The 22185-nt window shown below is 46.7% G+C and overlaps 1 protein-coding gene and 2 long non-coding RNA genes across 3 annotated transcripts; all 3 read left to right on the top strand.

Annotated features, from left to right (window-relative positions):
* Positions 1 to 337: 337 nt before the first annotated feature.
* On the top strand, positions 338 to 21437 carry LOC309359663 (5'-nucleotidase domain-containing protein 2-like; the record flags this gene model as incomplete). The annotated part of the gene is made up of 14 exons (XM_081893543.1): positions 338 to 584; positions 5787 to 5971; positions 7255 to 7329; positions 8655 to 8710; positions 9211 to 9304; positions 11182 to 11310; positions 13873 to 13933; positions 14588 to 14690; positions 15530 to 15631; positions 16564 to 16645; positions 17337 to 17423; positions 17559 to 17699; positions 18263 to 18327; positions 20182 to 21437. The coding sequence occupies 14 exons, from the start codon at positions 338 to 340 to the stop codon at positions 20441 to 20443; spliced, it is 1689 nt and encodes a 562-aa protein (XP_081749669.1). The 3' UTR covers positions 20444 to 21437.
* On the top strand, positions 746 to 5435 carry LOC309360443. The gene is made up of 2 exons (XR_014164154.1): positions 746 to 1245; positions 1669 to 5435. It is a non-coding gene; the product is annotated as an uncharacterized lncRNA (long non-coding RNA).
* On the top strand, positions 11317 to 12857 carry LOC309360428. The gene is made up of 2 exons (XR_014164139.1): positions 11317 to 11696; positions 11727 to 12857. It is a non-coding gene; the product is annotated as an uncharacterized lncRNA (long non-coding RNA).
* Positions 21438 to 22185: the final 748 nt, after the last annotated feature.

The following is a 22185-nucleotide window of genomic DNA, read 5'->3' as shown; positions in this document are numbered from 1 at the left end:
TGCGGGTGGAAGACTGCAATCCTAGGGAAGCTTTTCAGGACCGGCCCACCCAGGAGGCGGTGCCTCAGGCGGCAGAATCCTGCCGGAGACGCGGGGGGCGGGATCCGGCGAGATCTCCCCAAGGCGGCCACTTCTGCCTCGTCCTGGGCGGGGGATCTGCTAGTTGCAGTTATTACATTCCTAGGCCCCTGTTTCTTCCGCGGGGCGCGCGGCGTCTGCCCAGCCGGCGGGGGAGCTGCGCGCGGGCGCCCGGCCAGGCCCTCCCTGCCGGGCGGAGCCGCCTCTCCCGGCCCGCCCTCAGGGCGCCTTCGCTCGCGCGTCCACACGCCTCTCGGCCATGGCTGGCGGGCTGCTGCTGCGCCGGGCGGGCGCTTCGCTTTCCCGCTGCAGCCGCTTCGCGACGGAGGCGCCCGGCGCCCAGCCCAGGCCTCCCTACGGGAGCCGGCAGCCCCAGGCTCGGCGCGGCGCCGCCGCAGCCCCCGGCGCCCACCAAGAGGCTTTGGCCGGCAGCGCGCCGCCTCCCGGGCCGGACCGGCCCACCTTCCTGTGGGCGCGCTACGGAGAGCTGAAGCGGCTGGTGCAGGGTGAGCGAGGGGCTTCGCGGGGGAGGAGGCGCCCGGCCCGCTCCCTTCCCTCGGGGATGCTGCCGCCCCCTTTGGCTTCTCTCCTCCCGCAGGACCCCCGTTTCTTTTCCCCGTCCATGTACTTTGTAGCCGGTCCCTTCCTGTGGTACCTTTTGGCCGACCCGAGGGAACCCGGTTCCTGACACAGTTTTAGTCACTCGCGCATCTCCCGGGCTGCTTTTGTTGTGGTGAATCTGCTCCGGGGCCTTCCTGCTTTCTGCTGCCGTTCAAGCTGGATCGTGGGATCCCCTCCCCTGTGTTTGGGAGACATGTCCGGGCAGGGAAAGCGGGAGAAGGGGCTGCTTTGTGTCCGGCTTTTCGGGCCGGGCTTCGGAGGGTGGGAGGAAGAGAGCAAGACCCACGCGGCGGCTGCAACAACACGAAAGGCTGACATTCCCTGTGGCGTGGATCTGATAAGTCTTTACGGTGCCACGGGACTCTTCTGCAGCAAGAACACCAAACACAGTGAAATTTAAAGAATTGGAGTTGTTTTATCACAGTAGTTTTAATTGATTTAAATTTGCATGCAAAAAATAGGTAAAACAAATCTTTGGAAGAAAGTGCCATCCTTTCTTTGTTTTTAGATTATGCATCCATGAATCTGGAAGAGCCACTCCTTCCTGTGTGGGAGAGAAGCTCTTCTAAATGATGCCTGCTACCCTTGATTTTTGTAAATATTTGCATATTTTAAAAAAGTATTCTTTCTTTAAATCTGCCTGATTAATACAGGTGGTGGAGGCACGTATAAGACTGACTGGAACAGATGATTCATCTGAACACGGTAGTACTAATTACCCCCAGTCCAAAGAAGGAGATCCTGATTTCTCAAAAATATGATGCATACATTTTGGGTTCTCCTTCTGAATTCCAGGTATCGGGGGCGTTCTCCCAGTCCTTGTCAGGGACCAGCCAAAAGTATGCATCTAGCAAGCTTGCTGGGGCAGAGGAGAACAGTGCAATTTTAGAGTGCCCCCCCCTTATACTCCTTAACATGATTTAATCAATCTGTTCTAGTTGCAGCCAGAGATGGGCTATAGCTCAGTAGCAAAGCTGCTGTTGCCTCTTCTATTTTCTTCCCCTTTCTCCCTTTTTCTGTGGTCGGGATTTTTATCAATATTACAGAGATCGGGAGGAGGCATGGACTGGCGAGTGAACTTAATTGTGCAATTTATGTTAAAACATGTGATAAACAATTAGAAGGTAATGTAATTTCATGGTATGACAATGCCAGCATTACATTACCACCATTACCTAGTCCCCAGCATCTTTAGATAGGGACAGGGAAAGACCCGTGTCTGAAGCCTTGGAGAGCTGTTGTAGAGAGCATAGATGCCTCAACTTAGCTTAAGACGACTTCCTATTCTCACCCGTTTTTATACATGTTCATCTGCGGAATTGAAGATTCTAACAAACCCTGTAGAGATGATGTTAGCTTCAAAATAAACCAGAGCAAAATAGTGTGCTTTTGTATATTTAGTGTAACGTTAACAGTATTTAATCCAGTTTTGTAATAAGGATGGACATACTTATTTGGATGCACAAAGCGATCAAACTCCTGCTCTTAATTCCTGACTTTCTCCTAAATGCTACACAAATTGCCATGTCTCTCTCTCCTCTCTTCTTCCCCTCCCACTGTCATTCCTCTGCACCTCACAAAAATATGCATTACAAAGCTTAACAGTTTCTTCCTTCCTTCCTGGGCACTGCCAGTTTCTTGAACTGTGGCATCGCTACCCACAAAGTTTATTTGACCACACCAGGCTGTCTGACCCAGCAGTTCCCTCTGTGCTTTGCCCGTTGACCACAAAGAATCTTACGCATTTCAGCATTTGCTGAATACAGTAATTTTTATTTCCAGCTCAACCAGTTTACGGGGGGGGGGGGGATGACAGAAGGCAACGTGTATTCCGTGCTCCGAGGTGAGCTGACTCATCACTTGGCATAAGGCAAATTCTTCATTAGTGTGCCTGCTTGCACTTGACAGGGTTAACTGATGGAGGATGTCTGCTGTTGCACAAGTGCTATGTATTTCGAGCAGCGAAGTGTATGCGCTGCCCAGGTATAGCAGTCTGTACTCTTAAAAGACTGAGAGCTGTGTGGGCAACTGGCTGCTTTATATTTTGGCTGTGAACCAGTTCTGCCACTTGTTCAAGCTCCTCCCTGAAGGACTGAGGAACACAAGGAGCTGCCTTCTACTGAATCTGACCCTTGGTCCCTCTGGCTCAGGATCGCCCATGTGGACAGGCAGGGGCTATCCAGGATCTCACACAGGGCTCTCCCCAGCCCTGCCAGGACATGCTATTGGGGATCAAGCCTGGGACCTGCGTGCAAAGCAGACAATCTAGTTGAGAATGGCCAAGATCCATTCTGTTTCCAGTGGTTCCCATCCAGCTTCCAAGCCAGCCATGAATGTGAAGCCATAATAGCGTTTAGAGAATAATTTGGAGGAGCAGAGGGGTGGCAAAGGCTACTGTGGGGAGATTTAATCTTTGCTGTCTAGCAGGCAGTCCCAAATGGTGGTTCCTGGAGATAAGCTTCATTTAGGTGGTTAAAAGAGTGACTGCAGATTTGTGGTTGAAGAAGGGATGTTTTGCCTCCCAAGTAGGAGGCAGGAAGCCTCTGAATACCAGCTGCTGGGCATCAGAAGTGGGGGAGGAGAGTGCTGTTGGCTTCGGGTTCTACTTGTGGGCTTCCTGTGGGCATCTGGTGGACTACTGTGAAAACAGGATGTTGAGCTAGATGGGCCATTGGGTGATGGACCCAGCAGCCTCTTATTGTTATAGAATGGCACTGAATGGCCTTCATATTGCTCATTTAAATAAGGAGGAATCCAAATGACTAGTTCTTAATTTCTAAGAAAAAGAATAAATTAAGGCTTGGGGTGGGGTGAGGCTGAGGTCTATTTAGGAGCCATTATGTCTGCTTTATACCTTAATCCTGTATATGTGGAATCTACCTGTGCTCACTCAATAGTAAGGAAAGGCATGCACACCATACATAGTTAGAGGCATGTTTCTTTGTTGTATCTTCATGTATTTGAGGACTTAGCCCGATATGGAAAGCACATTCAGAGGCTGAGACGTGGCAGACATAAAGCCCTGAGGGTAACAAGGACTCCTGGCTATGCAAGATGTCTCCTGAAATGTTCAGTAGTAACAGATTGCTGATGTGCAAGAACAGACTTAGAGGTGGGGAGACTCTCCAAGGAGGTCAGATAGACAGTCACTTGAAGTATTGCCAAAAAATGAAATCCAAAAAATAAACGAAGTAATGCAAATTCAATTTAAAAAACCCCATTATCAATATTTAATGTGATGGATGTACCATCTCCCTCCTGTCTTCAGCCACAAATCAACAGACACACCACAGACCACCTGCATGAAGCTCATGAACCACCGATGGTCCATGGACAGAAGTTGGGGAACCCTTGATTTAAAGCATTCTTATACCACCTTCACCTGGGAACTTTTTTTAAAGGTGCTGGGAACTGTAGCTTTGTGAGTTCAACACCCTGAACTAACTAAGTATGGTACACTGGAGGGGGGGGGCAGGGGGAGAGTGAGGCTGAAATGGAGACGGTCCAATTTTGTGATAATTTGGGCCCTAGTTCTTACATAAATGGCATACCATGACACAGGTAGTGGTTCACATGATGGGTTGATCTTTCATAGAAAAACACTCCATAGAAAGCTGGCATACTGGGGAGAAGGCTAAGCTGGAACCCTTCTCCCTGCCTTGCTACTTCTGTATTCAAGGTTTTCTTTTTTAAGGAGAAGCATTTAGTTATATGACTCCTAGCAGTCATCTGAAGTTGTGCAGCTCAGATACAGATTTATCAGACCATTGAGAACTAGGTTCTGGGCTCTCCCTATTCTCTGATGGAAAAGAAGGTCCTGATTAGCTGGAACAGGACCTGTTTTTTCAGGGATCTGACCCTTCCCTTAACAACTAAATTCCTATTTCTTAGCCTTCTGCCTTTCAGAGAAACCAGTAAGAAAATGGCCATGCACTCCTTTCAACCTGTCTATAGCCTGGTTAGCACATAATGCTAAATCATGTTTTACTTAGCTCAAGTGGCTTTTGTTTGAATGCCTGATCTCAGCCCAGCTGGGTAACCACGGCTTCTTTTCTGGTTACAAACCACAAAATGAAGCCATGGTTTGTTGTTGGCTTAAGAACCATGACCTGTTTTAACTGTGGTTTGACATTATTTCCAAACCCAACAGGCTTGCTTAACTATGATTTGCTTGTTTCCTGCAGCCACTCATGATGACACATAGGCAAGAGCATCTGGAAACCAAACCAAGCTTTGGAGAAAGGAGCCACTGCTTATTTGTTCATCTGCAAGATGATTTGTTGAATAAACCATGGCTTAGCATTATGTGCAAACGCAGCTGTAGAGGACTTATCCCACTAACTTTGGTTCATGAGTGAGGGACACGTTTTGTCAGTTACCCACTCTCTTAACAATCTGCCTCCTGAGGTATTTTATTTTGTATAACAGACCCAGGGGGGTCACCTCACCCCTTGTTTCTGGTTTGGGAATCATCTTTTCCTAGAAGAATTCTCCCCTTCTGGCTAGAATGAAACCCAGGTAGTCTGTATTCCCACAGGTTCTACCTCCCCTGGCACAGACTTAGCCTTCCAGTCTAAATACCTTCTCTAGACTCTCAACCCAGTCTTCCTATCTAATCTGTGAGACTCCTTCCTTTTGCTGTAGATTGTCTCCTCAGTGTGGTGGTTCAACTCAAATCAGAACCAGTTCTCCCTCAGACAAATTCTATCCTAATCCCTTTCTCCCATCTCAAATCAAGCCCTATCTAAAAACTCCCTCAGAAAATGCTCCTTGTATTCTCCCTCCCATCCATGCAATGAGTCGGGTCCCCTCCCCTCCATCCCTGGATCACAATTTTATTACCTTTTGGAACTAAATAAAACCATATATTTGGCTATTTTCTTGCCTTATTATGGCACTGGGAGTGCAGTATAGGTTGTCAAATGGAGAGAAATGTATAGAAATGGTGGTGTGTGTGTGTCATTGCAGCATAGCACACAATCTCAGGAGGCCAACGTTTCTGATGTGTTGGGTACCCCTACTTTTGTCCGTAAGAGGCATCCATTTGGAAGTGTGCGGTAATTGCTTGTGCTTCCATCTTCCTCCAGATTTGCTTCCCCCAGGGGTCTGCAATCTTCTGAACCCTTCAACAATCTACTCCAACAATGAGATTTCCCTGAGTACTATCGGAGTTTATGGATTTGACTATGACTACACACTGGCGTTATACTCACCTGCCCTCCACTCTTGCATCTACAACACAGCTCGGGACATCCTTGTGGAGCAGTATAAGGTACCTCCAGAGCTTGCATGTCCTGTTGACTAGAACACGAGAAAAGTAATTGGCAAAATTGGAGGGTGCTTGGCTTGGACAAATGGCGGCAACTGAAGGTTTGAAAACCTTTGGGTGGGGGTGGGGAGCCTGCGGTCCACAGGCCAAAGTTAGCCCACCAAGGGTACCTGCTTGATCCATGAGCCCGTTTCCCCCAAAACTTGCCCACCTGCCCCCACACCTGACATCATATGTACACTTAAACCATGTTCACAATTGTGCATTGGCAAGGGAAATCAGGCTTCAGATATACCGCCAGTCAGCTGAGCAGCGCTGAATTGGCTGCTGAAGTGCTCCCTGTGCGGAACTTCCTCATACACCGGATGTCTGCAGAAAACAGGCTGTGGCTCTACCACCCATCAGCTGGTGGGCAGTGAAACTGGAGCTGCAGGCATTTTAAAGCACAATGCAGGACTCTTGTACTGTACTTCAAAGTCAAAGGCACTTGCTATCATAGTGACACCAGGTGGTTGGCAGCCAAGGCCAGGATCTGACCAGTGGAGCTAGAAAGGTTCCCCAGCCCTGCCTTAGGCTAAGCGAGACATGAGAGGAGGAGGCAGTTGTGTTTGTATGCTTCTCCTGTTCTGTGTAAACTGTATGTGTTTGGTTTTTGCATCAAAAGGAGCATTCAGGTGGACGAAGCTGAACCCTCTGCTGTCTTCACCTCACCATGCTCTGTCACTGCAGGCACTTTTCTGGCAGCTCAGTTATCCAAAGTGGCCCAGACTAGAAGAGACACTTGAAGCATTGGGGAAAGGGGAGGGCTTAGCACTCCTCATTCAAGTGCTAGAAAGTTAACTTTTACCTCTTGTCTTATACGTAATCAGGGCAGACAGACCAAGAGGGCTTCTCCTTTCATGCCTCCTTTGCCTCTTAATGGGTAGAATGTGCATTTGCCCTTCATGCTTGGGAACCTGTATGGGCCTCCCAATGTTGTTGTACTCTCAACTCCCATCATCCCCAGAAAGCAGCACGGCTAATGGATTGGGGCTGATGGGAGCTGTAGTCCATCAACATCTGGAGGGCCACAGAGGTTCCCTATCCCTGCTGTCTGTGCTTGCCTCTGGGATCCCAATTGTAGCTGATAAATATGGATAGCATGGTTCCAAGCAATTCCCCGCATTGACTTCATCGAGAAAAAGTATTATCTTTGAAATCCGCTTCCAAATGACACTTGAAATGCTCTAGACTTTTTAAACTGATTGACCACCTTGCAAATTGTATGTTTTATTCTGTCCCATCAGTATCCAAAGGGCATCCTGAAGTATGAATATTGGCCGAACTTTGCCATCCGGGGCTTACACTACGACATTGCCAAGGTGAGACAGAGACAGGTGGCTTGTCCTGTTGTTGTGGCTTTGGCAGGAGAGCAGAGGCTGGAAGAGCAGAGCTGTGTGTGCATGTGTCAAATCTCACTTTAGCCTGAAGTCACCAGGTGTTCTTAGCCAAACTGCAATGGCCCAATGCAGTAGTGTAATCAACCTGGAACATTTTAAAAGTCTTCTTAAATGCATGCTAAGTATTATTACTTGTCACCTGTGCAAATAAGGGTCACTTTCAGCAGGGGGTTAATTGTAAGCCAAGGGAAGAGTTTGTTCTTTTTTCCGTTGTGGTCATCCATGTAGCACAGATGTGGGCAGGCAATGCCTTATGCATAGGGCTGCCTCTGAAGACGGTTTGGAAGCTGCAACTGGTGCAGAATTCGGTGGCCAGGATGCTCACCAGGGCAAGACGGTTTGAGCAGATGACACCAATCCTGGCCCAACTGCACAGGCTGCCAGTTAGTTTCTGGGCCCAATTCAAAGTGCTGGTTTGGACCTATAAAGACTTAAATGGCTAAGGACCACAGTACCTCAAGGACCGCCTCTTTACATGTGAACCTCCTCAGACCCTGCAATCATCATCTGAGGCCCTTCTTTGTGTGTGTCCTCCATGTGAGGACCAGAGTGTCCCTTTCTATGATGGCTCCCCACTTGTGGGATGCTCTCCACAGAGAGGCTCACCTGGTACCTTCATTACATATCTTTAGGTGCCAGGCAAAATGTTTCTCTTTAACTAGTCCTTTGGCTTTGGCTGATCAGGGCGGTCCAACTTCTCATACCAAGTGGGCTTCACGTTGCCTTGTCTCATGGGGGGTGGGATCACCAAAATTTGACTCACACACCCGGCCCTGCTTTGGGTTGAAGGCACTTGGCTCCTTCCCAAAGTTGGGAAAGCACTAACTAGGCTTTGGGAAGGAGGCAAGAGGAATCTAGGACTCTGTCAGTGCCCTCACACCTACTTCCCAAAGCCCAGCGCCTTGCTAATCCAGCTTTGGGAAGGCAGTGCAAGGATGGGGCATCGAATGTTGCAAAGGGCCACCATAAAAGGCTTTGGGGGCCACATGGAGCCCTTTGACCATGTGTTGGACCACCCTGTGTGTCCTTTTAAATGTGTTTGTGGGAAGAGTGTTATTGGTTTGTTATTGCTCTTGTTTTTATAATGTATTTTGTGTTCATATTTTGTATTTTTATGTGGTGAACCACCCTGTGATCTTCAGATGGTGTTATACAAATTCAATAAATAAAATATCGTTTTGTGAACTAATTTGCAATATAGGTTTCCTGTGTGCTGACTCCACATTTCTCTTCTGTCATCCATACAGGGCTTGCTCATGAAGATAGATGCCTTTCATTACATTCAGCTGGGCACCGTATACCGGTAAGTGCTGCTCACATTGGCCCCCAAGGGCTGAGATGGAGCAGAATTTCATAGCTGAGATATTGGAATTGAGGCTGTTCCTAGACCTAATTTTTAATATTCTTCTGTGTGGTCATGCCTAAGATATAACCCTGACTCCCAGGAAATAGAATTTGCAAGTTGGGAAGCAGTCCCAAAGGCATGCGGTCCTTTTAATCTCCCTTGAAAACTCTGGTTATATTTGTGTTAGCCATGGCTAGCTGTGGTTCACATGGAATATTAAACCATGGTTAAGTCAAACAAAGCAAGGAAGAGGGGAAGGAGCATCCATCCCTTGCTCTGGCTCAAAATTTGCAAACTAGTTTGTAAGGAGACCGCATCATGTCTGCACCAGTCAAACTGGAATTCATAACTTCGTAGCCACATCACTCAGATGCAGTACTTTGATTCAGCTGCGAAATGATGCACTCCTTGCGACACTTCCAAGCTCCTAAACCTTTCCCCTTTTTGGCATTCCACAGGGGCTTGAAACCGGTTCCAGATGACGAGGTGCTGGCGTTGTATGACGGTACCCTTCATATCCCCCTCCACCAGGCTAGTGGCTTCTATGGAAAGGTTGGTTCCCTTGCTAGCCCTGGAGCTGGTTTGAAGGCCATCGGCCAGTGTCTCTCGTTTCTGTTTCTGACGGAGATGTGGCAAGAGGGGACCAGGTGCCAGCAGAGTGCAGCTCCTTTTATTTGCCCTCCTATGTATCTCTGCTTTCCAGGGTCCACCAAGTTATAAAGGGAGCTTAGTTGGCCTGCAGTTGCATCTACTTTCTAGGCTGGACCTCCATATTCACCTGGTTTCTCTACCAAGTATTTGGTAGGGGATTGCATTGTCTCAGGAGTTTTTGCAGGGAATACTGCAGGATGCATGGCAAACTGAGATGCTGGAGTAAGGATGAAGTGGTCTTCTTTGAAAAGGGGCATCCATAGTGAAGTTTTCGTCATGTTGGCAGAGCACCCACATGCCAGTGCTGGCATTGCCCTTGGAGCCAGTCCTAGATGTACATAACTAACCAGAAGTCATTTGTCGAAGAGGTGTGAGCCTCTCTAGCCGAAGGTGTAATGTTGCCCTGACTCAGAGGACTCAGGCGCCATCCCGCTCCCCAAGAGTCAATGGCAGATAAAGCAGACTGGGCCCCTTTAAATAGGGTTGCCATACGTCTGGTATTCAGCCCTCGTAAACAGCGTCTGGGGGGAAATCGATGAATGTCCAGGAAAATCCGGGTGTGTGGCAGCCCATGTCAGAAGTGTCGGTTTTGGTGAATTTCATTAAAAACAATGAACAACTTTGCCCCCCACCCCACCCCCGCAAAAAGAGCTCAACTTTTGTGTCCAGTTTTTCACTTCATGGGCGCAGAGCCAGCAACTGAGATACAGCTGCAGCTCCTGTTTAGGGCTCGGTCTGAGGATGACTGTTGCCGAAGGAACACCTGAGCTCTGCTCTTACTGTGCAGATAGCCTGAGCTTTGTGTGTGTGTTTTTGGCTCAACATGAGAGGAAATCGGTACTTTATTTTGTTTATAAAATTTGTATGCCACCCTTCATTCAAAGATCTAAGGACAATCCACAGCATAAAAATACAAGATAAAAACACAAAATGCATAATAAAAACAAGAACAAACCAAACCAATGACCTCCCCCCCCCCCACTCTCAATGCACCACTTTCACATCCTAAGGTACCACCGTCCTGGTCCTGATCCTGATCAGAACATTCCATAGGTGCTATTTTATGTTTTTTAAACAAACGAAAGAACATGAAACTATGCATTTAACATAGTGTGTTGTTTGACACTCGGAATGCAGTGTGGGTAGGCAAGAACTTCCCGGTGAAATAGTCTTACGGCAGCCCCTTTCCCCTGCTCACGGAGGGTGCTCTGTACCTCCTAGCTGTCTTTATCTAATCCTGATGTCTCTTGCCTTCCCCATTTTTCTTCAGTCTAGATCTATGTACAGTGGTACCTCGGGATGAGAACGGGATCCGTTCCGGAACCCCATTCGCATCCTGAATAGAACGTAAGATGCATCTGGGCGTGCCGTGTTTCGCTGCTTCCGCGCATGCGCATGACGTCATTTTGACTGTCTGCGCGGGCGGTGAAACCCGGAAGTAATGTGCTCCGTTACCTCCGGGTCGCCACGGAGCGCAACCCGAAAATACATCCTGAAGCACATTTATCCCGAGGTATGACTGTATCTGATAAATCAAATAATGGAAGAGGAAGTAAATATGCTCGCTCTCACTTAATGGTGGATTTTGAAGGTGGTTGGTGAATGTAGGGCTCTGATGTGTAGCTGGACTGGATGAACCAGGAATTCTGCAAAGTTGGACACTTACAGTCCTTGCACTAGCAAGAAATGGGTGATGAGTGCAGGCAGTTCTGATTGAGAGTTGCTGTTCAAGCCAGGAACAATCTTTTGTTTCTCCTTCCCTCCCTTGGTCTTCCCAGGGTCCAGCCATAAAGCAGTTTATGGACATCTTCTCTCTCCCTGAAATGACCCTCCTGGCCGTAGTCAATGACTTCTTCATCACCAACGACATTGATTATGATCCCATCCATCTCTACAAAGACGTCACGGTGTGTTTCCCTCCACTTTCCTGCATATTCTGCTCTTGTTGTTGAGTGTTGAGATGTAGGCTTCTGTGTTGAGAATTGGCGGGAGGATTGTTGCTTGCTAGGTGTCCTTTTTTTTGGTGGGGGGAGGGAGGACTCTGTGTTCTCTGTGGTTTACCCTGCAGGCAAATTGAGGAGGAGGATTTGAGTGCTCTCAAGGGCTCGGTTCAGTTCTTTCTTTTTTACTACTTTGTTGTGGGTGGGAGTGACGTATCTTGCCACAGCAGAACAGGCTGTCCTGAACCAAGGAGAGAATTGGGAGGGGCTGCCTGCTTAGCTGCCAGGGAGGCTTATCAAGGAGCCCAGCTGCCCCAAGGCACACGCACGGGCCTCTTTCTCCTCCTCTGCCTGTGTTTTGAAAAGGCAAGTCTCCTTCTTAGTTGTATCTTTGGAAACGTGAGACATCTGGCTCTGCCTCTCAGACTCACAGCTCCTCTGGAGCCTGCCTGTCTCCTTGATCCAGGGCAAGAGGTCAGAACAGGCATTGTCATAAATAGCATTGCTCCATTGCTGCCTCGATGCACGTAGGCCCTTTGACTATTCCAAGAGACCTCTTTATTGAGCATTCCTTCCAATTTGTTTGCAGGAAGATTAGATGGCAAATGCTCATTAGCAAGCCAACTTTCTGATTTGTTTATGGGGAGATTAGATGACATTGTGTTGCCCCACACTTCCCAGTGCATTTGTCCATCACTTTTCTTATCACAAGAAGTCTTAAGGGGGAAGCAGGTTTGCTACACAAGACCTCCCAATCAATGATAATTGCACAATTCTATTAGCCTCCCGGAATGTGAATTTGCTTGTATTTGATTGAATTCCACCTGAAAATAGGGACAGGCTTAGGGGGTTCTCATGCTTCTATTCTACAGTGAGGGGAGAAAGTATTTGATCCCCTGCTAAATTTGCCCGTTTGCCCTCTGATGAAGAAATGACCAGTCCATAATTTTAATGGTAGGTTTATTGTAGCTGTGAGAGACAGAATAACAACAGGAAAACCTCCAGAAACCCAGAAGACAAAAGTCAGAGATTGATGTGCATTATAATGAGTGAAAGAAGTATTTGATCCCCTATCAACCAGCCAAATGTCAGGCTACCTGGTATCTTCACTGTATGTAATGAGCTGAGATTAGAAGCACCTGTAATCCCAGACCTTTGTCTTCTGGGTGGGTTTCCTGTTGTTATTCTGTCTCTCAAAGCTACAATAAACCTGCCATTACAAGTATGGATTGGTCATTTCTTCTTGTCTGCACACCTATCCACATGAGCAATGGAAAGCACTGTCACATTATTTCCTGTCCACACTAGTGGCTAGTAGTTGATGGGATGTATTCACACTGTGTCTTATTGTCCCCTCCTCACAGTACTTCCCCACTTTCCCTAAGTTCCAGAAACGTGAGGCCCATTGTGGGTATGCACACATGTATTCATTTTCCTATGGAGGCAGCCAAAACTTTTTTGGATACAACTTTTCTGTTATGCCAGATTTGCATTAAAAAACAGATTATTATTTTTTTAAAAAAGACCACTGAGGAGTGCTGTCAGGTAGGGGTGTGCAGCAAAATGTCACCCCAAATGTAAAAAAAAAACACCTGTCTGCAGAATGCATTTTAAAGTGCAAGCTGCCAATGGGATGTTGTCAGTGCCGAAAGTGTATACACATGGAGTGCTTAGAAACCATTTTAAACCACTGTGTGTGCACCACTTTTTTGGAAAGTAGCTGGGAATTTCTCTGTGTTTAAAAGAGGAAGAAAGACAGAAACAGGCAAGGACCAGGCTAGTTGTAACTGTAGCAAGGTCTGCTGCATTTATTTAAACAGGTAAAAACACCCGTGAGATTTCTCAAATCAGATTTGGGCTGTGGTTCAAACGGAGAGGTTTTTCCTTTGTAAATGCACCCACCCACCCCCAACACACTGAAGCCGCTATTTGCCCTGTGGAGGAAAACAAGCAAGTATCCGTGTCTCTGAACTCCCTCCACCCACATCCCTGTCAGGGAAAGCAGGGCCAAAAAGGAAAGGGTTAACCCTCTTCCTACAGTTCTGGAGTCCCAGTTGGATTCTTGTTACCCCCACAAAAACTGGTGGCTACTGTTACTTTTTTCTTTTCTTTTTAAAGCAAGTGATCCAGACATGGATCTCTAAACTGGTTTGGCCATCGGAATATGTTGTAAAGCAATGGAGCAACAGAGGCAAGTGATTTGTGGGAGGCTGGGGTCAGTTTGCAAAAGTTTGCAGTGCCTCCCCACCCAACTAGGTAACCTAGCTTGGGATAGAGGGGCAAGTGGGGTGATTCCGGCTCTTGCCCCCCCCCCTTTAGCCCAAAGCCAGCTTGGAAGGGGTGCAGAGCAAGGGCGCAGTATAGCCTTCCTTTCCAAAGTACCATCTCTCGAAAGCAACTTTCAGGGTGTTGGTGAAGCATTGGAAACGCAGGTCAGGGGGAGCTAGACCAGTGTGCACATTGTTTAATTTGTTTGTGTATTTCTGAGGTGTTTTTTAAAAACTATTATTAAAAAAAGTTTTTCAATAGGATGCCATCCGGGATGTCCATATTAAAGGCTTTATGTACAAGTGGATTATGCAGGATCTGGGTGAGTATCCATCTGCCAAGGGGCTGAAGGCAGGGCAACCACACAAGCAGAGGGCTGCAAGGGATGCAAATGGCCTTTCCAGACCTGCTGCCTTTCCCAAGGGGAGAGCGTCCACCCACTAGCTAAGCTGTAGAGCAAAACACGCTGGTTAGCTAGCCTAGTGTGTCGGAAGTGAAATGTTCCACAATGGGCTGTTTTTCTGCATGAAGTAATTTAGCAGAATGGCACAGAGGCTTAAGCAAGTGAACCAAGCAGTGGACTGCTTAAGGGAAGGCAAAACCAAAGATCAGGCCTGGCTGAAGTCTCTTCGTCTGTGCATTCTCTGTGCCTGGACCAAGCGCATTCCACACCAAGAAAGCTAAATTCTGCAGTCACAGGAGAAGCCAGGAGACTGAAGCCCCACCCTTCGTCTCAGAAATCAGAGAGGGATTGGCCAGGTGCTTTCATGTGCATCTGCACAGCAACAAGGGCTAGAAACTTGCATTGTGTGCTTTTTGTTCACTTCCACAGGGTAGGCAAAGCCCAGCCTAAGTCAGAAAACGAAAACAACAATCCTTCCAGCACTGTTCCTTCCCACCCAGTGAACATCGTTTCAGTTTGTCTCTTGGTTCTGTCTACATGGAGAAGTTTTTAATGCCCATCTTCCCTCTGCAGAGAAGTACATCCTGCGTGGGGATGAGACATACGCCGTGCTGCACCGCCTGGCCAAGTGTGGCAAGAAACTCTTCCTCATCACCAACAGCCCTTTCAGCTTTGTGTGAGTCTGAACATGGCAGGGCTGCAAGCTAGAAGTAGGCTGGGCATTAGCATTGCCCTGGTCCAAAACTGTTGATCTCCAATAGACTTTATTTAAACTCTGCTTAAATGCTGATATTGAACCACTCTGTTGGAATCTCTAGGGCTCTCCTGCATTTTCATAGAATTGTAGAGTTGGAAGGGAGCCTGAGGGTCATCGAGTCCATCCCACTGCAGTGTAGGAATCGTAACTACAGGTGGCCATCCGACTTCTGCTTAAACACTTCCAATGAAGGAGAGTCTGTCAAACAGCTCTTGCCATCAGAAAGTTCTTGTTTGGTCAGAATCTCCTTTCTTGTAACTTGAAGCCATAGGTTTGGTCCTGCCCTCTGGAGCAGGAGAAACTAAGCTTGCTCCATCTTCCATGTGCTGGCCCTTGAGATAGTTGAAGATTTTTTTAGGTTTGACCTAAAGTGTTACACTACTAGCCCCAGCCCTTTAGGCGGCTCAGGCAGACAGCTTACACTAATTTGACAGTCTCATGGTAGATAAGAGAATAAAGGAGGAAGATGAACAGGGAGCACTAATGTGGGCTGTGAGAAAGGAGTGAATTGTAGCCGCTCTGAGCCCGGCTTTGGCCAGGGAGGGCGGAATACAAATAAATTATTATTATTATTATTATTATTATTATTATTATTATTATTAGCTCCTGCACTCTGCTGATTCTTCTGCTGGAATATCTGCTGCCCTTCTCAGGCTTCCTTGGTCTCTGTTGCAAGAGCCCATAGAAGCTCCCTCTGCTGTCTGCTACTGGTGACATTCCCTCTCCTATTCCTAATGTGCCTTTTTCCTTCTTTCCAGCAATAAAGGGATGCGGTACATGGTTGGTAAAGACTGGCAGGACTTCTTTGACGTGGTCATAGTCCAGGCAGACAAGCCTCATTTCTTCAATGATTGTGTCAAGTAAGTGTGGCCCACTCTAAAGCTCCTGCTGTGGGTTCCAGATCCTGTATGCCACATTGAGGGATGAGTTCTAGTGCATCCACCTTGGGCGGTTGGGGGGCAGAGCGCACAGCCTGAAATCTGGGAAGTGGTACTGGCCCTCGCACACATGCACCGTCTTATAGAGTACACCAGTCAGTATAGAGACTTGAGCCTTAAGAACCTGGTAGGTTGCCTCTGGCCACTTTGCAGAGAGCCCAATATTCTGTTTGCTTTCTGTTGCTGGGGGGGGGGCATTCTGTGTAAATTTGAAATCCTGCTATCTGCCCAACTGCATCATTTCCCTCCTTTCTTTACTTTTAAAAAGGTGACTTAATAAGTGTGTGGGGTGGGGAAGGCTACACACTTACACTGGATTGGGACAGAAATGCTTGTCTGCTTTTATGAAGATAGGGGTGCTTTGTAAATTATACATGACTTCTGAATATTCTGTTTTCACTTCCTGTCATTCTTCCCCTTCTTCCCTATATCTTGTATACTTTCTTCTCCTTCCCTTTTTGTGTCTTACTGACATTTAAACCACATGAAGGTTTTATTACAATCAAGAGGTACATATATTTTTGTTAAATAAATAAAAGAATGAAAATAAGTCTTTAAGGAGGTGCATCTTAAATTGCACTTTTTATAATATTGCCAAATGCAATACAAAGTCAAAGTTCAAATACAAACCTCCTGGTTCACCTTGGCTCCAAGAGCCACTTCACACAAGAATTTGCAGAAAACATCTACACAATCTTATGTGTCGGTTGCCCACAGAAACAGTGTGAGTGAGAATGATTTTGTGGGTTTGGAGGCCAGGTGCTGGGTCCCAGGAGCTCATGCCCCCTAGCTCTGGGAAAGCAGAGGGTCTTGTTGGCACCCCCCACCCACCCCCCACTTGCTTCTCTCCTCAGACCTTTCCGGCGACTGGATGCTAATGGGGATCTGCAGTGGGACAAAATAACTAAGCTGGAGAAGGGGCAGGTATATAAGCAGGTGAGGAAATGGATTGTGGACGATAAAAATGTCATGGTGGTGGGATTGTCTGTCTTTTGGAAGACTGGAATTAATACACCAGATCTTTCCATGCTTGTAACTTGGGCATGTCAGTCCTTCAGCATATCATCATCTGTACACACACACACACACACACTTTGTCTTTTCTCCACTTGGATATTCTTGAGGCAGCTTTGGATGGATGTCAAATCAGATACCTAAGGGATGGGGGAAGTAATCTCCTCTCTCGCAGGTCTAATCCAGTTCCACCCTATGACAGGAGCCTGTGTGGCCCTTCAGATGTCAGCCCCCCCCCCTCTCTCTCTCTCTCTCTCTCTCTCTCTCTCTCTTTCTCTGGTAGTGAGGAAACGGCCTAGTCTGGCCTCACTGTCGCCATGGCACAGTGGGCAAGCAAGGGAGAGGAGAAAAGCCCACTGCGGGCTTCTTGCCCAGCGCTCTCTGTTTCTGGAGGTTGGCACCAGGCTGCCTTCTCCATACCAGCAAGTAATTCCATATCTTTTGTCAATTCTAGGTCAAAATTCAGCCTCTTATATTTAACCTCATTCTATATTAATGTAAAAATTGTGTAGCCATTTTGTTCCTGTATTTATAGAACTCCTTTAACTGACATCACCTGTCTGGTGATTTTAATGCACCCTTTCTCATTCCACTGTCAAAAAATAAAATATAGGGCAACCTCGTTGACTTCCTCCAGCTTACAGGCTGGCGTGGATCCAAAGTTCTCTACTTCGGAGATCATCTCTACAGTGACCTGGCGGTGAGATCTTTGGGCCTTTTTCTCTGGGGCCTGTGGGAACTGTGACCTGACTGAGTTGAAGGGAGGGGAGGGGGGGTGAAGTTGCTTTGGGCTTGCCTATGCCTTCCTCCTTCCACTGTACCCGTCTCCCCACAGGACCTGATGCTGCGCCATGGCTGGCGAACAGGGGCCATAGTTCCCGAACTGGAAACAGAGACCAAAATGGTGAACACAGAACAGTACTCACAAGCACTCACCTGGCTGCAGGCCTTGACCGGCTTGCTGGAGCGCATGCAGGTAGTCCACTTGGTGGCTGAGAATGGAATGGGGAAAGGGCACAGAGCTCTTCATGGAGGGCTGCTCTTGAGAGATGGCAAAGGATGCTAAAATAGTATAGCAAAAATCCTAAAATGCTAAAATTGTAGAGTTGGACGGGACCCAGAGGGTCATATGGTCCAACCCCCTGTAATGCAGGAATCTCAACTAAAGCACGCTTGGCAGATGGCAATCCAACCTCTGCTTGAAAACCTCCAAGGAAGGAGAGTCCACCACCTTCTGAGAGAGTCCCTTTCACTGCCAAACAGCTCTTCCTGTCAGAAAGTTTTTCCTGATCTTTAGTCGGAATCTCCTGTCTTGTAACTTGAAGCCATTGGTTATAGAATCAATCCATTGGTTATAGAATCAATAAGGTGCCCTAAAGACCAGTTAACATAGAAGAAATGAAGTTTCTTGCTAGCTTATGGGCTGTGGTAAAAAGGCGGATTTCTTCTGCAGAAGTTGGTTTAGTATATGGTTTAGAGTTTTAAGGCAGGATGGGACATCAAATGCATTTCTAACCACTTGGTTTGTTTCTCCAAAAGATGTTCAAGGATCCAGAAGCTCAGAAGGTGTTGCAGGACTGGATGAAGGAGCGACAAGAGCTCAGGTAGCATTTTATCTCGGCCTTCCCATGCGCTTCAGTGTGCCAGATCCAGGGTTACAAATAGCCACATGCCTGAGTGTCTGTGGCAAATCAGAGTTTTATCCAGGCCAACTAGCCAAGGATGTTTCGGGGAGCTGGGACGAGGCTGTACATGTGGTGCTTTGCTTTTTCAGTCTGTAGTATTAATGTCAACTTGCAGGGTGATATCTTCTTTGCATGCTTGAATAGATGAGATGAGATTTACAATTTATACCCTGTTTTTCTGTTAAAATAATACTCAAAGTAGGTTACGATGCAAAACAAAAATACAATGTACAACAACAAAATATGAAATACAAAGGTTGATCTACTTATAGTTGCTTTTCCTTCTGAATTCTAGCTCCTCATCAGGAGTTAAGAACTCGGGTTAAGAACTTTGCTTCAGGATGAGAACAGAAATCCTGCTTCGGCGCCATGGCGGCAGCAGGAGGCCCCATTAGCTAAAGTGGTGCTTCAGGTTAAGAACAGTTTCAGGTTAAGAAAGGACCTCCGGAATGAATTAAGTACGTAACCAGAGGTACCACTGTATGGGAAAGTTTTTTATGTTCGTAGGAAGCCAGGGCAACCCAAGTCAGATGGACCGAGTAAATAATAATAATAATAATAATAATAATAATAATAATAATAATAATAATAATAATAATAATATAATCCATTTATTGTGGGTATGGATACTACATGCACAGCAGTTTCAAGAGGATTTCCAGTGACCTCTGAACACTCCAGTGGTGGTTTTCAGTTGACTGTTGGCGAGAGAAGTTGAACTGAGCTGAATTTAGCATTTTCAAATAGTTTTTCTTAAGAGCATAGCAGGTTGTAAATTTCAGTCCTGTTTCCCACAGCTTTTCACACAAATCTAACTATATTATGGCCTACATCTCTTGCCCAACTAATCATTGCCAATTTCACCATTTCATCCTGTCTCTCATTCTTGTAATAACATACTTTTTAGAAATTGACTTATCGGTATGTTCCATGAAACCATATTGTTTATTGACGTCAAATGTTTAATTCACTTGGCAGTATTGCAACCAATCTGTCACTTGTTGCCGCCTTCTTCCATCTTTTTCAGGCTTACACTAGTATCTGTAAAGTCCAGTAATTCTCTATACGTTGGCCTTCTTTTTTCCATATTAAGTTTTTCACTGCAATTGCTTTGATGGGTCAAAGCCACAAATGAGTTTTCCTTTCCAGCAGGTTTTTATATTTTCCCCAGACTCCATAGATATTTCTCCTAATTCCATGATTCATAAAGTTCTTACGTATTCTTGCTTTGCCATACCATAGAAATTCATGCCAACCAAATTTAACACCCCTCCAAATTGAGCAATTGAGTGTTCTTCAACTTTATCCATTCTTTTAACCAACACAAGCATGCTGCTTTCTAATATAAATGCAGATCTGGCAGAGGGAAGCCTCATTTTTCCCTAGTATCAATCAATATCTTATATTTAATTCTTGGTTTCTTTCCCTGCCAGATAAATCTAAAAATATCCTTCTGCAAAGAAATATCCTTCTTTAAAACAGCGTAGTTTATTAATTATTGGGGCAATTTGAAATAAAAATAACTTTTTCAATAAAACACGTTCATTTTTATAACCAAAATTCTACCCAATAGAAAGCTGAGATTCTTGGAGAGGTGCCTTCTTCAGCTAGCACTGCATGCTGCAGTTTCCATGAAAACACATTGTCCTGATGCAGCTTGCTAGGTCACCTAGCTAGGCACAGAACCTAGGAAGCCAAAGATTTAATTTTGTATGCTGTTGTCTAATAACTCTTTCTCTTTCTCTTCTCTGTGTCCCCTCAAACTTGCTGCAGGGCACTCACCAAAAACCTCTTCAATCCTCAGTTTGGCAGCATCTTTCGCACCTGCCACAACCCCACCTATTTCTCACGCCGCCTGTGCCGCTTCTCGGACGTCTACATGGCCTCGCTCAGCTGCTTGCTCAACTATGACCTCAACTACACCTTTTACCCAAGACGCACTCCCCTGCAGCATGAGGCTCCCCTCTGGATGGACCAGCTGTGCACTGGCTGCATGAAGACTCCCTTTTTGGAAGAGATGGCTCATATCCGCTAGGGACCTGCGCAGGCAGGGCTGCAGAGGCTCACGACTCTGCCCCAGACCCACAAGTGCAGCCGTGAGGGCTGACTTCTTGAATTAGAGTCCCTGCGGGGTATTCGTCCAATTTTACAAAGCAAGAGTGCTTCCTAGGAATGTCTTAATTGTTAAGGCCTAATTCATCTTTGCCAAGTGGTCTTCAGTATCCAGTCTTGCTTGCAGGCATCAGAAGTGCCTTGCTGGCTCAGACCAAGGTCCAGCTAGTCCAGAATTCTTTGCAGGATTCCCAAATCTCAAATTGGCCAGGAGCCCAACAGCAGAGTTTTGGTTGGCCTTCTTCCTGCAGGTGCTCTAGTAAGCTGGGAAGCCTGTCAATTGCTTGTCCGCTGGTGGAGCACCTTGGAATGGTCTTGCAGTCCTCTCTGCCCTACCCTGGGGTGGATAATTTCACAGGCAAACTCACTCAGCAGCTGTGTGGGGGTGGGGGTGAAATGTTATTTTTGCTCCAACTCACAAGACTACTCATCCCCCACCCTTTGCAGGGGTGTTCTGAAGTGCTTGAAGTTTACCTTTTCCCCACTGCTGGGTTTTTGTGAAGGTGATTTTTGCTTGCAACCATGGAAGGTATGGGGTACTGTGGGGAGGGGCTGGGAGGGAAATATCCTGTCTCTTGGTGGGGGGACAGGAGGTGCTAATGGGAGGGTAGGTGTTTGTAGCTCGTAAGTCAAATTTTGTACCTTTAATAAAGTTCAGTGTGAAACCTGTTCCTGGTATGTTTATTTGCCAGAAAAAGGGGGGTACAGGATCAGAGGTGGGGGGCACGTGTTTTGGCTCCCAAACTTTCCCTCTTCTACTTTGTCCTAACATGTTTCATCTTTTCTGAACCATTTGCCTGTGATGAGGAGTGGTTTTGGGGTGGATGTATATTCCTCACTTAAAAAAAAAAATCCTTTTCAAAGTAATCTTCCTTTCTCTTCCTATGTAAATTAAGTAAAGTGTACATTAAGATTTCTTACTCTGTCTAGCGTATTCTGCTTCTGCTAAATATGAGGGTCAATGCAGAACTCTGAAAATTTTCCTGACTAACAGGAAATGCTGTTCACATCCTTGGTCTTAATAAGCATTTCCCACACATTCTTAAAATTTAACTTGAGGGACTAGAAACACACTTTCTAATGGCAGCAGCTGTGTATTGCACAGTCCAGGGCATGGATAGGCAAACTAAGGCCCAGGAGTCAGAGCCGGCCCAATTGCCTTCTAAATCCAGCCCGTGGACGGTCCAGGAATCAGCATGTTTTTACATGAGTAGAATGTGTCCTTTTATTTAAAATGCATCTCTGGGTTATTTGTGGGCATAGGAATTTGTTCTCCCACTCCCCCCCCCCCAAAAATAGTCTGGCCCCCACAAGGTCTGAGGGACAGTGGACCGGCCCCCTGCTGAAAAAGTTTGCTGAGCCCTGGTCCAGTGTTACTTTGCTGTCACCTCACGGCCACATAATAAGCTGTGTGGAGAGTGATGTCTGGAATGTTACTTCATGCCATGTGCCCCCATAGAAAGACGATGCTACCTTCAGCTGTTTTATGCACACAGAGCTACAGCCTTGTTCAGCCATTTGTTCTATGGGAGAGAATGGAAGGTGGCAGTCCAAATTCCCTCTGCATTCTCCTAAAATGGAACTATTGCTACATCCTTTCCCATAGCCCCAGAGCTTCCGTTTAAAACTTGCGATACAGTACTTGCTTAGCAGGTGGGGTGAGGT

The sequence above is a fragment of the Podarcis melisellensis genome (assembly GCF_964234715.1).
Source record: "Podarcis melisellensis genome assembly, chromosome: 17".
Taxonomy (NCBI): domain Eukaryota; kingdom Metazoa; phylum Chordata; class Lepidosauria; order Squamata; family Lacertidae; genus Podarcis; species Podarcis melisellensis.
This window is presented reverse-complemented; position numbering and strand designations above follow the sequence as displayed.